Source organism: Montipora foliosa, chromosome 8, assembly GCF_036669935.1.
Source record: "Montipora foliosa isolate CH-2021 chromosome 8, ASM3666993v2, whole genome shotgun sequence".
In the NCBI taxonomy this organism is placed as follows: domain Eukaryota; kingdom Metazoa; phylum Cnidaria; class Anthozoa; order Scleractinia; family Acroporidae; genus Montipora; species Montipora foliosa.
Window position 1 is genome coordinate 3,775,579 of NC_090876.1, and position 17,717 is coordinate 3,793,295.

Here is a 17,717-nt window from a genome sequence, read left to right on the forward strand (position 1 = left end):
CATGGAACCGGTCCATGGACCATCCCTCATTTTGTGTTGCTAAAAGCAGAAAGATCTTTAAGAGAGAGAGAGAAAGAGACAAGTGATCCTCTCACTTATCTCAGTGGACAATTTCATCAATTGTCTCTGAAAAAATCTGAAAAATTCAGGTGGAAGCCATGACCCCTGCGATGTAAGGACGGTTGGGCACACTGGTCAATTGTGTTGGGCTCGTTTGTTCCGGTGAACGACGCAATGAATTATCTGAATGTATATTTGAAGTATGCGTTATAAACGAATCCCTTTGAAGCCACCAATTTGAAATAGATATAGGTGTCTTTAAGAGACAATTGCTTAAATCATTAGCCCATAACTATAGATCGTTTTCACGTGACGTCACAGCGGCCATGTTGGTGTACAAGAACAATAGACGTTCGAACCAAACTTTTTTTTTTTTTAATGCATATTCCATGCATACATTTTGTATTGTTTTGCACACCAATATGGCCGCCAAGTCACGTGAGTGAAAACCATCTATAAGCGAACAACAGCCCTATATTCCTGTTAAGAATGAGAGCGGGAGCCCGAGCCCAAGCCCAAGCCCAATGACTAATCTCAAGAAACTAACTTGATGTCATAACCGGAAGTTTTTTTTCGCGGAAAAAGTAGTCTACATAGATGTTTAATGCCGTGACATAAGTCGTAGTCCTGGGCTGTCAGGTGGATAAGGGCGAGGATTGCTTTCCTCATTCGTCCGAAAATTTCTCTGCTGGTACCTTTACAAAATGAAGGGTCCACAGGGGTGGTCCATGGACCTGGGTTCCATCACGGTTATGTATACGTCCTAAAATGTGTTTCTTTTATTTTACATTACATGTTAGAACAACCTTTCGCTAAAAGGTGAAAATGGTCCCATTTCAAGTTGTGCCCAGTTGAAGTAACATGATCCGCAAGAGCAGATTAAAAGTCTTGAAACCATTAATTAGTTTTTCATGTTACATACAAAAAGTTCAAATTTGCATTGAATGGTCACTCCTGAGGATGTATGTCGAAGCATACGAAACGTCAAGGAAAGAATTTCAAAAAATGCGCTTGTTTATAACGTTTGGCACCGCTGTTTGCGACTTATTTTTTATATAAGGTTATTTGGCCAAAGAAAAGGAATATTCACGACGTATGACCCAATCTAGAAAATTGCTGGATTTTAAAAAAAATTATTGGCGTCTATTTTTAATGAAGTAATTTGCACTTCACCACATTTCTAGTCAATCCTTTGCAGTCGCTCGGGTCAAAGTCACGCAACGCTCGGACGAGGAGCGTTGCGTGACTTCGGCCTTTGCGGCTGCAGAGGAGACCGTGACTACATCTCGTGCTTATCTACCATACCCTAGAGAGAATGAGGGTTGCGTACGATTATCGCGTTTAATTACTATTTATATCTCATTATTACAGTCGAAGCTCTTGTAAGCGACCCGGGGGGGGGGGGGGGGGGGTACTATATATGGACCATATAGGTATGTTCCGCTGTGAACGACTAGACACTTAAATAAAGTTCCTTTCGTTTCCTTTCCTGAAAGACGAAGAAATTATTTTTTTCAAATAATCACCTATGTAATTACACTAAAACAATTATTCACCGATATTCACCTCGCGTGACTTCGGGCATGCGATATAAGTGTGCGTTAATAGACGTCTTTACAGTTGTGTGCTTAGTTACCTGGCCTTTAAATAAAAGTGAGGCTGTGTTTACCTTGTTATGATACAGACCTCCCTCCTTTTCTTATGTTAATGATATTATTGTCATGCTAATTAGTAATAATTTACATAAGAAAAGCAGTGAGAGTTCTATCAAAACAAGGTCAACTCCAGCCTCTCTTTTATTCATAGGTCAGGTAACTAAACACACCACTGTAAAATGGTCAATTAATCAAGGTTGTCAGTTTGACTAACTTTGGTTGGAGTCGTTTCCGCGATGACTGCGCGTTCGTCCAGGAAGCTTTACACCCTCTTCAAGGTTCTGCTGAGCAAGCTCCTACATCAACGGCAACAGTTTGCGCAAGCTGTTCAGAATTTGGGGGCGACCGGGAGTGGCGAGGCTGCGTCCCAAGATAATGCGACTGTGTTGAATCCGACGGAAACCCTTGTGGTATTTCTAGTTTTATTTAAACTCTCGTTTTTGGTGGGGTTTAATGGCTATTTTATTGGTTATTATATTTCTGTTGGTTGGTGATTCAAATTTGGAATTTTCGCGTTTCGATCACGTGCTCTGTTGTTTATTCGTTTTGCTCCTCTTCATGGGGCGGTTTTTGTAACTCCTTGGGGGATAGTGGTTGTATTCAGTGGTTCGTTATGGTGGCACTTGTTTTATTCTGTTTGGGTGTTTGGTAGTTTTGTGTTGTCTCATACTTTGAGAGGTTATTTGTTTCGCTCGAGGAATGACACGGTGATTTTTTGCAATCCGTTGCGTGTCTGATTAGGAATGATTCGGTCGAGGTCCGACGGAGTTGTTTTGGGTTGTTGCCTTTTTTGTTTTGTGCCACGGGATGGCGTAATGTATAATTCGAGGTCTGATACAGCTGTCATAGGTCGCGGACCTTTGCTCTGTGCAACGTAGTGGCGTCTTGGGGACATCAGTTGAGGACTTATAGAACTGAAATAGGTCGATGACCTTTGCTCTAAGCCAGAAGGAAGTTGATAAAAGACGGAAAAGGGAATAATCCGGTCGAGTACCGTTGTTTTTTATAACAAGGAAAAAAAAAACGACACAAAACGATCAACAAATGAAAAAAAATGGAACGTAGACATAAAACAAGGATAGAATTTTGGTCGGGGACCAGTGGTTCGGTGCAACGAGCACTTATTATTTTTGGCGCCACCAGATGGGGAAAAACACAACGAAAGAATTCTCGGTCGCGGACCAATAGCGCAACGATAGGAAGGGTTTTTTGCTCTGTGCCTTGTGGTGTCGTAAAAGAAAGTGGCCCCGGCCGATACTGTGAAAGCGCTCGAGGAGGAATCCGATGAGTGGACACGGAAGATGGATACACCTGGGTGGAAAGAGGCACCGTGAGAGTAAAGTGTCTTGCCCAAGAACATAACACAATCTCCCCGGCCAGGACCCGAACCTGGCCCGGCCAGGACCCGAACCTGGACCTCCGCGCCTCCCCCCCCCCCCCCTCCCCCCCGATGCAGAGTACAGAACCAAAAAAGGTGTGGGAGGCTAGTGCTCTCACCGCTTCTGCCGTTTAATTGCTTGTAATAGTTGTACTTGTAATGATGGTGAAGATTAATGTTAAATGCCCAGGTTGTTGGAAGCGAGGAAAATAATATCTAACAATAATAATAATAATAATAATAATAATAATAATAATAATAAAAATCCTTTTGGCTGTCATGGTAATTGATCCCGTAACGCTAATCCATCTTCAGCAAATCAAAGTTCTGCTACGGCCTGAATTGTTAGCCCAAACATTTAACATTTAAGTATTTGTAAACACGATTGATTTATCCTCTCGCCAATAATGTACGGAGAGTAAAAGATGAAGTCGGTACTTCGAAAGCAGTGTCAGCAGTCCCTAACTTGGATATCTCTTGCCAACGTCGGGTCCACGTCGCAATATTACAACTTGTATGTCTTTCTTATCACGGTTACAGGCACAAATTACTTAAACAGTTTGTAAAAAAAATTCATCATTCAAGCTATGCGCAATAGTGAATTAGATAAGAGTGTTGATCTATTACTTTGCGGTCTTGCCCGAGCACAGTAACAAATGCATTTATATTTAGATACACTTTGCGCTCGAAAGAAATAAAGGGCCGCCAATTTTAACCAATCAGCAGAAGCCATGTCACGCGCGACTGATTCTGCCATGTTTTTTCAGGGACGTGACAACTGATTTTCGCAGGAACGGGTATTCTAAAAATACACTCATTTGTGACTGTGCTGGGGAGCCCATCCATCCCATAACAACACTCTTATCCAATTCACTCTTGCTATGCGTTATTCATCATTGGAAACCAGCCTTTCGATGAATTGAATCTTCGCAACCAGCGCGCAAAACGTAAAAAAAATCACGTTTCTTTAAGTTGACAGATTGCCCATAAGCAGTTCATTATTATGTTCAACATTCATCCTCTGATGAAGTGCTAAAGAACCGAGCAATTTTGCGTTTTGATATAACAGATTTATGCGTCGGAGATATGACACCGTCTATGGATTGGTCAGCGGAGTGATATTCTCGCAAACTGTGCCATTGTGCGATTGGTTTCTTGGAAGTCATAGCCTCCTTCCAGTGCTGCAGTTCTGAGCCGTCAGCGTTTGTTCCCAGCACAACTCGTCCTATAACTTGATCGGGAGAGCTCTCCATTTCCTGCTTGACAAAAACTTGCAGACGAATGTCTTCTAAATTAGCATCCGCGACATCGAAAGCAAGGGCTTCATTGTAAACTGGAAACAAGCTTCCTGTTCGTAGTGTCGTTGGCTTCCTTTTTCTTTGTCTTTTCCTGACATTTATCATCACTACTTCGACGTATATTGCTGAAAGGAGAGAAGCAAACAAATACTTCGTTAAACTAACGCCTCAGAAACGATTTACGGTACGAAATGAGTGTCCTTGCGAGGAAACAGCTTTTGGCTTCCTAACCCTAACCCTAACTCTCTATAGTTATTTTAGGAAGACAATACCCTTGGCTTTGCTTCATTTCGTTGTATTGCAACATTCATTCTTGTGCTTGTAAGGTTAGTGTAAAGTGGGCATCTTAGCATATTGTGGCTAGGAGCGTCGGGTAACTCTAAGGATGAGAAAGACGTATCATATTCCCAGTATATTTATCCGTATTTTGTGAGTAATTCTGACCTGGAAAGCCCTCTTTAACCATCCTCAAGTGCTGCGCCTTAAAAATCACGATGGTTAGACGCCGGGTCAACGGCATGAACATGAGTGAGAACAGCACCTGACCGAATCCCAAATCACGTGGTTGATCCTTGACCTGCCAATAACAAAGAAAGAATTTTTGCCACAGTAAAGGAAAACAAACTGATACTATAGGATTACTATACTCGGATGATGTAGCAAAACGTACCGGGGAAAAGTCTCGTCACCATGCAGGCGAAAAGTACTCATTTAGTGCGAAGCAATCCAAAAAAATAATTTGGTTTAATCCTGGATCTATCTCTCATTTCTTCCACCAAACTGCCACTCTTTATTTCTACCCAGGAGGCTTCAAGCGTCTGGCGTGCGCTCGGCTTCGGTTCCTTCCTTGAACGCGGTTAGGACTCGGAACGAAAATGACCATCCCAGGAGCCCATTTGGAGCGTGCAACGTCCATACAGCGTCTGTGAAACGGCGTTTTCACAATATTTAACAATTATTCCTCGAGCCCGAATGGGCTCTGAGTCAATAGCCCATGAGGCCGAAGGCCGAAGGCCGAATAGGCTATTGACTCAGAGGCCATGAGGGCGAGAGTACAAGAATACAAGATTCTTGTAGTGAAAACTAAGTTCAGTCCCAGTGAGGATTCCAGATTACTATCTGCTCCTCTCCCTATCGTGACGCTTGGCCCTCCTCTCTATATTCCTGTTCCGTCTCTCAATTTCTATTTTATCACAGATGTCAGATGTGAGTCTCCGCCAGGCTAGCCGATCTGTTACGATTTCTCTCCATGTTCCGAGGGCAACTCCGCGCTTGAGGATGTCCTTCAGGGTGCCCTTGTAGGTTAATTTTTAGACTAGCCCTTCCCGCGAATTAGGTCAAAAAACAAAGGCAGTTCTGGTTCGGCGACCCTATGACGTCAGCTTAATTTCTTGTAATTGGTCATCGGGCTCCTGTGGGAGTCTCATTCGCGGGAAATTCAATCTAAAAATAAATCGGCCTGTGAAAACGCCGTTACACGAACACAGTAGAGTTGTAGGCTCCGGGTCATGGGTTCCTGCCATCCTGTGTATTTCACGCAAGATAACGACGTATTCATCAATGGTAAGGCTCCCTAAAGGTGAGTCAAGCATTTACCTGTTGTAGCTTTTGTATTTCTCTGCATACAATTATTTCTTCTCGAACGGTTCCAGCTCCAACCACTTCCAAGTGATCCAGATGGTGTGTCAACTCCCCCACAGGAAAGGGATGAGAAAATTTGTCCATGTACATTAGGGTAAAACTCAAGTTCTGTTTCCTTACCAGGTCATAAGGCAAACCAAATTCGAAAATCTCGTTTAAGTTGGGATTGGCATTTCTTTCATGAATGTCTGTTTTGAGAATGTCTTTCTTCATGGCTGGGACGAGTTTAAGCTCGAGAAAAACATTTGGTGAATCACCGACATATTGTGGAAACTCTTCGCCTTTGATCAGCCTCACTACAAGGACAGTCCTGCATAAAAAATTAAAAGTACAATTTTATCCTTTGCTGGCAAACTTTCCAAATATCATATGGCATGGAGAACTTTAATCCTTTAATTAAGAAAGTGGTGTTAATGAATTAAAAGAAGATAAATGCAAAGACATAATTTTAGAGGGACCTAGACACCAGTATCTAAGAGGATATGTGGTAGCTCATTCCAAGTGGAATCGCTGAAATCATAAGTATTCTTCATTCATACCTGACTGGATCAAACTGCAGAGAAAAGTATACTCGGCCCAAGAAATCTGCCTCAGTTGGGGGAATAAATCGCTCCACGGGGCCTGCATCTGACAAATCGTATGGCGTCATGGTTTCTCGATGAACTGTGGACTGTAAACAAGATTATCAACGTAAAGAAAATTTAATTCCCTTTTTGTCTAGACTCCACAGATACCACTCCCAAACGACCGTTTGATTGATGGTGTAATTTTACTGTCAAGACCAGAACAATCTTCAAAACGCTTTTCGGCTCATATGTTGTCGCGTTCTTAGGAACTAAAGAAACAATTGATAAAATTTGCACAACAAAAAATAGCAAACATCTCACCTCTAGGTATGATCTTATTCATCGTTACTTAATGCAACTTAATTTTTATTGAATTCGTATTATCTCTCTTTACCACAAATAAACTTAGCAGTAAAGAAAAAACAGTTATGTAATGCAGCCATAGAGCAATTATAGTTGTGCGCAGTGATCAGAGAAGCCATGGAGTTTCGGGCTGGCCGCCACCATGTCCAAGTAAAAAGACAATCACACAAGTGGGCAGTTACCACCAAATTAGATTAGCGAGGTGTCGATGAGGTGACAACGACTGTCACCACCAGTCTTTTGTTTTGAGCACGCGCAGAGGATTTGTAGTGTTCAATTCTACTGAGATCGTGTGCTCAGAACCAAATAGTCATCTCAAGTTTTCTATGGATTAAGAGGATGTGATATCGATGATAGACATTATAACATGTTTGCTTTAACAACATATCCATTGCTATATCAGGAGCCTAACACCCAGAGACTATAACTCCGATATCTTTCATAGGAGTCACCGTTTTCTCAGACAGTTAAGATTTACAAAAGCCTTTCTGCAGAAATGCATAAATTCAACAAGAAGAAAACAAGGGGGTCGCCAATTTAGGAAACTCCTGGTCATTCAAGTGAGAATAGCAGTTGTCCCGCCCTGGTGATAAGCTGCTGCTTTTCGTTAGAATTTACGTCAACACATTTATCTCATTTGATTACAATTACAATTTTCAATTTTCTTGTTTCTGGCGTTGATTATGAAGATAAAGAAATTATGATAACGTTTCTGTTGATTTACCACGTCTTTTATTCTGAACTTTCACATGCTGCACATGACTTAAAAACCCTGATGTGACTACGTATGAGTTTAACTTTTCACCACTTATCTATAAAGCATTACCATGATACTATCTTCTTCATCTGAGCTGGAATAAGGAACCTCGTCGTCGTCCTTAATCGAAGAGTCCTGGGGCTGAACGGACACCACGTTGACTTCCGGTTTAGGAATCCATGGAGGAGGGTTGGATAAAGGATATTGTTGAGACAGAAGTTTTTGTTTTTTCTCTGCTGGGTCTGAGAGGTTAAAATAAAATTCAATGTAATGTTTTCAGGTTTTTAAAGTTCTCTTTCGGTTTAGTTCGGGTAACAGAAACTAGAGAGTCTGGCTTTTCCTTTTTGCCGAGAATAAATTGAAATCCAGGCTTGCAAGAAGTGGAGAAAAGAAATTAAAAAGCCACAGAAGAGTGGACAAGTCACAGCTACATCAAATACAGAGCGGGAAAATTAATCAATAATTTGAAGAAGTGGATAAGCCAGACATTGAAGGCGAGCGGTGTCTGGCACTGCAGACCAAGGACTGCAGACTAACCCTAAATCACAGTTATTGAAAGCTAACCGTTCTAAAATGGGTGCTTACTGATAAATACTGTTTATCAGCACTATTTTAAATGGGTTATAAGCGCTATTTGTAGGCAGTCTACAGTCTGCGGTCAGAAGTTATCATAGACTTGAAGGAGAAGAAGAAAAAGAAGAAGTTCGAACTTCAGGATTATGTGCCGCTGAAAATTCAGTAATAAAATGGATAAGGGAACCCCCCTTTATTCAAATGTGCTACTTGCTCAAATTGTAGAACTTGAAGGGGACTGTGCCAAAATAATCATAAAGTTTGGATTTATCACTACAAATAGACTCAGCAAAATTAAAAGAAAAACAAATATTTTATTTGATTATTCATGGATTCTGATCAATAGATTATAAAATCCTTTTTCCTAACTTTTCAAAGTTTTGTTTTCACTTGCTTTTGAAGTCAAAGTAAGCAAAAGATACATCATGTATGTTTCAGTTCTTTTCTTCCTTTGAAGATATTTCAATATTGTTTGCCCCTTGCTCTCCTAGGGAGCTTCATCAATGAACAATTTCCTTCTAAAAAGCTCTGAGATAGAAAAGTGAAATCGGTTATCATGCACCGTGCAGTATGCCTAAAGCCAACCCTAATGCTAACCATTTATAATTAGTGCCTAGACTTGACAACCATTGGGGTTTTATAAAATACACATGAAAAGAACCAACCCTACACTAAGTTCATCCACTCACCTCCAGAACAAATTTAACAAAAACTCAACAAATAAACTACTTCAACGTAAGAAAGCTGACAAGATCGACATCCGACGTTACAACAGGCTGAGATACCACGGCTTACCCAAACAACACAAACCTAACGTACCTATGTGTCCCATAGTTTCGGCGTTCTGGGGTTCGCCGACTTACGAACCACTGCTTGAGAGAGTTAGGGTTAGGGTTAGAGAGAAATAAGAAATAAGAAATAAGTATTCCAGTTTTCGTCTCCTTTCCTGAAGAATGTTTATGTTGTACATTAGGGAACGCAATATTATACTGAAACATCGGTTTTTTGTTCCAGGTAAGAAGTGACTTGAATATAAAAAGAACTGACAAATGCATGCAGCATCCCAACACCAAATATATATACACCACGAAATCACATATATTAGCAACGGTTGAAGCTGCCGTAGGGGACTATATGAGCGACGTGCAGGTCGAAATCACTGGCTTAATCCTCATGGTAAGACGCTCTGGCGTGGTGTCCAGAGCTAGTGCCGTGAGTGGCCTTTTTCTGCACATGCGCAAACGCGTTACGTACTGTTACTGCGAGTACCGTAGGAAAAACATAACTGTCATCTTGAGATGTAACTCGATGCACGCATCTTGCATGATTGTCGTCCGCTGGAGTGAATCCAATTACGTGGGCATCACCCCTAACACCATCGAGCCACCTAATACTAAATGCAAATACAGGTTGACGATGGAAATTCAGGATTTACCACACCGTTCCTAAGAAAAATAACTACTGTTGTAAATTCTGTTCTTGTGTCGTGTTAGGTCATCAGTATACATTCAAGTCACTTCTTACCTGCAACAAAAGCCGGTTTTACAGTAGGATAAGTAGTTCGCTGATGTACGACACAAACACAAGAAAAAAGACGAAAACTGGAATAACTATTTCTTTTTTTAGCCATTCTCTTTCTATCATATATGACGCCTTTTCGCTTCGACGACAACAGTACTAACCTTTTTTCTTAGCCCAAGTTTCCTTGCCTGTTTCTTTATTCTCTTCAACATGACCATTTTCCTTTATTACTTCTGTGTCTCCGTTGGCTTCTGTTGCATTAGGAACTTGTCTATAATCAAGAAACTGTTCCATGAAGGAAAGGTTCTTAAATCGCCTCCAGCATAACACGGACAGCACTCCTAATGCCATGACTATACCGCAGACCAGGCTATCACGGTCAACTGTGATGGGAGGAGGATTCACTGCGAACACTGAAGCAAAAAAAAAAAGATCAAAAGTCGGGCCTGGTAACTTGATGAACTTGAAACTCACGTATTTAAAGCTATATTGATGATGACAGCAAGACTTAACAAACCCAATTAAATCAAAATGACACAACGAATATTCTTGACTTGGCAAACATACAGATTTTTCCTTTGGTATTTGATGGTATTTCCTTACTGTTGAAAACAAATCTTGGCGGAATGTAGCAATCAAAATACTTCTTTTATAAAAGTGAAAAAGAAGAAGACTTTGGGAAGCAATTCTTAAAAAGATCTGTCTAAAGATACATGAAACCGGTGTTCAGCTGTCGTATTGGAAGATACAAAACTGAAAGTGAAGCTTAATTTCAGTTTCTACCTTATTATAGGTACGAGTTGTATAATTATGCACTTAGTGACTGGCCCCAAGGGAAACCGTGAGTGAGTTTTCAGGTTTCCCTGAAACCCTCAATGTTTCCCATCGCCTCGGGAAACATTGAGGGTCTCTGGGAAACAAAACTCACTGTTTCCGGTGGGGCCAGTCATTAAGTGTTTTTTTATACCTCCCAACTCAAAATAGCACAATACACGGATGTCAGCTTACGACTTTATTGCAAAATGTTACAAATCCCATCAATTTGCATATAGAATAAGTCACAAATCTTGTTAGTAGATTTCGAGTTTTTGTCGCGTAGAAACTGTTCAATTCCTTTTTCAGTTCTTGTTTGAAACCGTTTAGCTGCCATGACTGCGTAAAAATTAGGGAGTAGGGAATTTAAGAAACGACGACGGCTACGACTACGACAACGCCACAAAGCAATAATATCATTGGTTAAAAAGAACATAAATAATCGTGCTGCACGTGCAGCACGGATTTTAGCAAGTATCTTAGCGGTCCTCTGCATAACGACGACGTGAAATCACCAAATTTGAAGTTTTGACGACAACGTGAGCATGCAACAGAGAATCTTTCATCTTCTAATATAACTCTGAAAACGCTCGTACCAATTTATTTTTAGGATACTTCGCCCACATTGTAGGACGTGAAAGAGACTGAATAATCGCGAAAGACTTATGATAAAGGAGAGTTATATTTTGAGGTGCCGTTTTCGTCGACCGTCGCCGTTGTGGATCTTAAATTCCCTAGTTTAAGATCTGCGACGCGACAGTAACGAAAACGTCATTTAAAATTCCAACTTCAGGTTAATTAATCTTTTTCGTCATTAAGTTGGCTTATCTGACTTCTAAAAACTACTGTAACTTTCCAGGAACTGAATTAGGAGGTGCGGTGTTGAAGCTACGACAGAAAATTCAAATTCGCTGCCTTGTGTTCACGTTCCCTGACTTTAGAATTGGTAATTTCACGTCGTAGATTTGCAGAAAACGTAAAAGAAATTGTTCAAAACTGAAAAATGCACGCACAGAGCGTGCAAAGCTATTGTAATTGCTCATTAAATATGCATAATTTGTGACTTTTTCGCTGCCGTCGCGTCGTAGATCTTAAACTCCCTATTATTTGCTTGACGCGGCTGGCATACAATTTTGTCTCTGTTTCAAAAGTGCACGACCTGATCACGTGCGAGTCGAAAGTTCAAGTCGTTGTTCGTGAGTCTTTATCCAAGACACGTGGCACGTTCTCCTCCAATTGGAAAACGTATTTGAGTTGGGAGGTATAACAATAATTTTTCTTCCATGCTGGGTGCAAGCCATTTCTTATATCATTTCATCGTTGAAACGCTTTTGGCAGGTGGAAATAGAAATGTAAGAATTTGCCTCGGTTTTTCACTTGACATCTCAACAGACATGTGTCCTCAATAAATTAACAAGGCACAGTCACGTTTGTGTTTCAAACTAATTTATCAGGATTGAACTCAAGTCTTTGTTATGCAAGCAGGTCTTTTGAAGCTTGGTCTAGATCTCAGCTTAATTCTTTTCAGCTAGAAGCCAAGATTTGCTAAAAGGAAAAAGAGAAGTAGAATGATAGGGCAAAACTTAAGGAAACAATATTTACATTCGGCCTTGTTGGATATGAGATGTAGTTGCAACAGAGCTATATACATCGCCCCTCATTTAGTTCGAATTCTTGTTGGGTGATAGACTATCGTTGAAAATAGAGAATATTACATGGCCGCGCGGGGATACGAATTTTATCTTCGAGTGCTGAACGTATCTCTCACTCGCTCGCTTCGCTCACTCGTAAGAGATACTTTCAGCACTAAGATAAAATTCGTATCCCCGCGCGGCCATGTAATATCCTCTATATCGTGTTCGTTACCATGACGACAGCTATATCCTCACATGTGAAAGATAAAAATGGTACGTTTTCTGCGCGCGGTGAAGATATGATTTTTTAGTAAAAAGAGAAATCCTGGTATTTCATCAGTATCTATATAATAAATGTCAAATAATCTTTGATAGGCTGCCTGAGATACTGAAGGAATCATTTCCTGGGCAAAATGTCAGTTCAATTTGCAATCAAGTGACTTTACAATATTAGCGCGCGTAAGAAATAATGAAATTATCGGCATCATGGCCTCAAGGGACGAAAATCTAGATCGAGTGGCGCACGGCCTTATATCACGTTAACGTTTAAGTAGAAGTAAAGTGCAAATTGTATTTGATCTAAAAGCAGTCTCCATACTTAATAAAAGTTTGCTTTTGAGACACACGCAACGAACCGAGGCAACTGTCATCATCTTCAACTCGTCACCTCAACTAAATTACGTGAATATCAGTCCTACACAAACTTAATCTGAGTCATTTTATAGAGTAGAGAATTTATGGAATATCTCCTTGCACTCAGAAAACTACATGCTGAAATTGTGTTTCGTCTAAATTATATCTTGATACACCACGCATTTAAGCGTATCTTAGGTTACAGAACATTCAACACTAAAATGTATTAAATTGCTTTTCAGTATTTACTGTAAAGATAATATTTAATCTCGGAACCAGACCGCTCCGAACAATTGTTTTGAACTTTTAAATATAAAACAACGATATTTAATTAATGTTGCAGACATGTTTCGGCGTAACCTTCTGCCTTCTTCAGTGTAAGTAGTCTTACATAAGAGGGAAATCTGAATATAAATATATGACAAATGTTGATGTGTACAATGCAAATACAGCATAAAGAAAAATGTCTAATGTGTGCAAATAATGAACATGCACTTGCACTGAAGAAGGCAGAGTTTTCTGCCAAAACGTGTGCAACACGGAAAAATAGACGTTTTGACAGAAGGCCGAAAACTCAAGGCAATGTACATCATGTTTAGTTTTCGTTTGCGTCCATAAAATAATCAATACGTGATCATGTTTCCACACAAAAATTTCTGTTGATTTACTGTCGGAAGGTGCTACCTACCCTCTAAGAACGTTTCCGGATATTTTTCGTCAAACCTTTGCTTCAGAATGGATTTCCTGATCTCGTACTCGAATTAGGGTCTAAGTGTACTGATAGCTGCGATCAGTGACAGGAAAATTCTATTTATATATTTTTGTCGAGGTGAGTTTGATAATGTTAAATGGCCTAGGTCTAAATCATCCGCAACTCTTAAATAGGTACACTGAAAACTGAAGATTGCTATTGAAACCCTAGCGTTATTCTGTCCCCACAGCAGTTATCAAGACAAATAACGTCAGCTAAAAATTGAAAAATATCGAAGGCTTCTGAAATTTTGGCAATTGTATGCAAAAAGATTTTCCAACTACCATAAATTGTCCTTGTTTACAAATTAGTTTTGTTGATAATTAATTTCACACAATCGCATTCTGTCCTCTCCACGTTTACAGTTTCCTTTTTGACTTTCAAATAAATGTTTCGCATTTCTTGAATATGGTGCAGAAGCAGCATGATACTCATACAACAGTTGATTATTGGAGAGCAGAATTATTAACTGAGAAGGCTTTTTTGCAAGGTCACGAAGATAACGAGAAACTAAAGCAAAGACCCTTCTACTTAAATTAAGGTAGACAACTTAAATATGTATTACTCAGTTAAATATTCATCTTTATCAGATCAATAAGCAAATGCAAAAAATGGGAAAGGTGGATTAAAATAGTTTGGGTGGGTGTTGTATCCAATTCTCTATCCAAAACGCCTTACAAAACTTACCACAGCCTGCTAGCAAACCCCAGATTCGATAATCTTAGAAAAAGAAATACAAATTTTTCGATCTTTTCTTTTGACTGCATTTTCTCTGATTACACAAATAATTAACTTTGTGAACGGCGATCGATTGCGCATGCCTCATCAAAACTGGCGGAACTGAAGCCTTCAAATTTTATCGTGATCGCCAAATGACAATTCTTTATTTCTCTTTGAGGACACTAATATTTTTCATCCTTTTTCGGGATCCATAAAGAAGACTCGAAATAAGGTTTTCGAACACTCAAAAGGCCAAAGATTAGAACATTTTGCCAAACAGAAAACCGAAAGCGAATTATCTTGGGAAATGGAAATGGAAATGCAATTTCCATCAAAACAAAGTCTATTTTTAAACTGCCAAAATGAGTGATTGATAACCGTAAATGTATGTCACAAATCGTTGGCTAATATTGATTAAATGTACGATCCATTTTGGATTGGTGTTTCGAAAAGAGTCCACATTTCAATTTGTGAAAATATTTGAGGGGCCAAAACAAATAAGAGATTTCTTCTGATGAAACGCACAAGCGGTTACGGTTTGGGACGAAAAACACGGTATTCTCGCAGATAATATTCGCTTCTATTGAATCTCTAAAATTCAAGAAATGGATGAATTCGTGTGCGACTCAGAGTCAGATTAACGAAGAGAAATTGATTTTAAAAACAGGGAATCTTCGCTAGATCATCCTTAACGGTGTAGAAGATCATATTTCGGTTGTAAAATACATCTGAACTTATTTTACAATAATGAAGATATCTCCTTTCTTGTGTTCAAACATACGATAGTTCCTAATATTTTTGCAGGCATTAACTGGCAATCAGCTAGAGTGAAAACTCGCTCTCAAAATAAACCCCGCTCGTCGACTACTTTGACAAAAGAGTGGGTGCTTCAAATAGTTAACAATATCAAAACTATAGAAGCGAACTAGAAAATAAATTAATTTACCTTAAAAATGTTCTTCCAAGTTTCTTGTCCTCCTTCATCGTTTCGCTTCGATCGCACTAAATCCACACTTATGCTAATTTCGACAAATCCTTATTTCATTGCGGCTTAACGCCGAACGGCAACTGTTCGATAAAACGAGGAGTCGTTAAAATATGTATAGTATCTTGTCATCTACTTCATTTTTACCGCAAAAGAAGAAATCAGGCCAGTTTTGAGGGAGATCAACCTGACACTACGTTCGAACAAAAATCAGGAATGGAAGGAATAAATTTCCCTCTGCCGGGAAAAGAATTGAAGAGTTTATGATTAACAAAAACTGCAAATGAAAAAAATACAGCGAATGAGGTTCATACATTTCTTTTGCCCTATCATCTGCCCACGCCAAAAGCACTTCGTAAACAATGCGCACATTCGTATTATTTCCATCCGGTGCAACATATTTAATTATTCATCACCACAGGACCATCTGCCTTTTTAGAATCACATTCATTCAATGTTCGCTACACAACAAACACAGTATTCAGTACCGTGACGATTGTTCTCAATCATTCTCATGGCAAGGGCTAGAAAAAGTGGTGATGAATTTACGAGTCCTTGAGCCACGGAGGAAATTTTCTCTTTATGATAAAAAAGGGACTGATTTTCCATTTTCTTCATAATAAACATTGTCATCGACGAGCTTTCGAGACAGTTTGACAGTTCTGCAAACTTTCGACCGTGTCTCGGGTTTGCAGAACTGTCGAGAAATCTCCCAACTCCCCCTCCTGTTTAGATGAGGCTTTGTAAACACGCAAAAAGTCTATTGCTTTTATAAAATATTTCTCCAAAATAATTTGACAAATGAAGGAAAATGCTGGGTTTTTCGACTTCTTGATTGAAACAGATTTATTGGTACGCGGCTCACATTTCCTACCAGCTAATCAAAACGCGCGTCTGACAACTTCTGTAACCAATCAAAATTCTTGTGATGTCACAGCCGTATTTACATACTCTCATCTAAACACATCTATTGACCTATGAGAATGCGCGTACTATCCTAATTACTGGGTTGCTAAACCCAGTCGGAATCTGCGTAGCATTTGGTCGTGTTTTTTTGTTTTCCGTGTCGGGAAAAGTCTTTCCTGTCACTCCCCTACTACTTAGTGTCTTTGTGGGCAGAGTCGTCTGCGCGTATTTTTGCTAGGCTTCATGGGGTAGTAGAAATGGGTAGATTTGATCAGGTTGACGCAGTAGAATATTTAATTGATCTGCAATGGCTTCGAGAGTCGTTGTAACGCGAATGGCGTTTTAGTGGATCTTTAAGGAAAATATACCCTTACGGAACTCAAGAATGGAACGTCAATTGGATGAACAAGACAGGCGCTGAAAAGTGAATATTTGGAATCTTTAAAGCGACAAGTAAATGGTCTTCGACAACAATTTCATTTTTCGCCGTTGGATCTCAAGTGAGCTTTGTTTCTAATATTTTACTAATTGGTGTTATATCAAACACTGAACTCAAATGGCAAATTTCTTTTTATGGATTTAACAAACATTGAAGGAATCGAACGCCTTGAATGCATCACAGTGTTATTCAAGTCGTATAATAGTTGTCTGGCAATTTACATTACCTATTATTTTGTACAAAACTCTACAAAGGTAAGAAAAATTTGGAAATGTGACAATGAAGAATTATTTGAATGCTCACCTGAGCTTACCTCAGCCTTGTAAGACCCATCCTCTGCTATGCTAGCTCGGTCTGGGACCCCGGCATACACTAAACGCAACCCTGATAAGCTCGAAAAGATCCAGAGACGCGCTATCCGTTTTGTATTTAACACCTACCCATGGCAACAAAGCGTGTCAGCATTATTGCAGAAACTAAAATGGCCAGACCTGTCATCACTAAGAAAACGTGACCGAGTGATCTTGATGTTTAAATTTTAAAAGGCCTGGTTGCTATTCCACCTGAGGATTAAGTTACCCGCTGCACCACGGCCACTCGAAGGAAACACGATTTTAAATTGAACACTTTTTCTCCATCACTGGATGTTTTCAAATACTCGTTTTTTCCCAGAACTGTTATTGACTGGAACTTGCTCCCAGCTCATGTTGTACACTCTACGTCCGTTTCCCAATTTAGATCTCAACTTGATATGATTAATTATGAATTTTTATAATGTAGTAGCAATAAGTATTATTGTCATTGTTATCGTCATTATTTGTTTGCTAGTTATTTTTCATTTTATCTTGGTGTATAGGAACTTAAGCTTTACCGAGTAATAAAACTGAAGAACTGAAGAACTGAATGAAAGCTTGTTGTCTCTTTTTTGCGTCATTATTGACGGTCAAGGTTCTTTCGAAAAGGGTTTGATGTGAACTGTCAGAAATTTATTTGATTGCATATGCGTTATGACACGGATTGTTTC

At 39.6% G+C, this 17,717-nt stretch overlaps 1 protein-coding gene across 3 annotated transcripts; it reads right to left on the reverse strand.

Moving 5' to 3' along the window:
* Window positions 1-3,207: 3,207 nt before the first annotated feature.
* LOC138012614 (synaptotagmin-1-like) lies at window positions 3,208-17,129 on the reverse strand. Of its 3 annotated transcripts, none has more exons than XM_068859434.1 (7): window positions 15,310-15,698; window positions 9,974-10,225; window positions 7,788-7,960; window positions 6,572-6,702; window positions 5,988-6,342; window positions 4,836-4,968; window positions 3,208-4,516 (listed from the first exon to the last, which is right to left on the reverse strand). In XM_068859434.1, exons 2-7 carry the CDS (start codon window positions 10,161-10,163, stop codon window positions 4,101-4,103), a joined length of 1,398 nt encoding a protein of 465 aa, XP_068715535.1. In that variant the 5' UTR covers window positions 10,164-10,225; window positions 15,310-15,698; the 3' UTR covers window positions 3,208-4,100. The 3 variants fall into 3 exon arrangements, with proteins under 3 accessions (XP_068715535.1, XP_068715537.1, XP_068715536.1); XM_068859436.1 differs by lacking the exon at window positions 15,310-15,698 and adding an exon at window positions 16,997-17,129 and having other exon boundaries at window positions 3,958-4,516; XM_068859435.1 differs by lacking the exon at window positions 15,310-15,698 and adding an exon at window positions 14,331-14,423 and having other exon boundaries at window positions 3,958-4,516.
* Window positions 17,130-17,717: the final 588 nt, after the last annotated feature.

Excerpts from the sequence above, each read along its gene's own strand:
- LOC138012614 (XM_068859434.1), bottom strand. The coding sequence starts at position 10,163 with ATGGCATTAGGAGTGCTGTCCGTGTTATGCTGGAGGCGATTTAAGAAC. Across the intron at positions 7,961-9,973 it reads AACTTGGGCTAAGAAAAAAG|ACCCAGCAGAGAAAAAACAA; the intron begins GTTAGTACTGTT and ends TTAACCTCTCAG. Across the intron at positions 6,343-6,571 it reads CTGCAGTTTGATCCAGTCAG|GACTGTCCTTGTAGTGAGGC; the intron begins GTATGAATGAAG and ends TTTTTTATGCAG.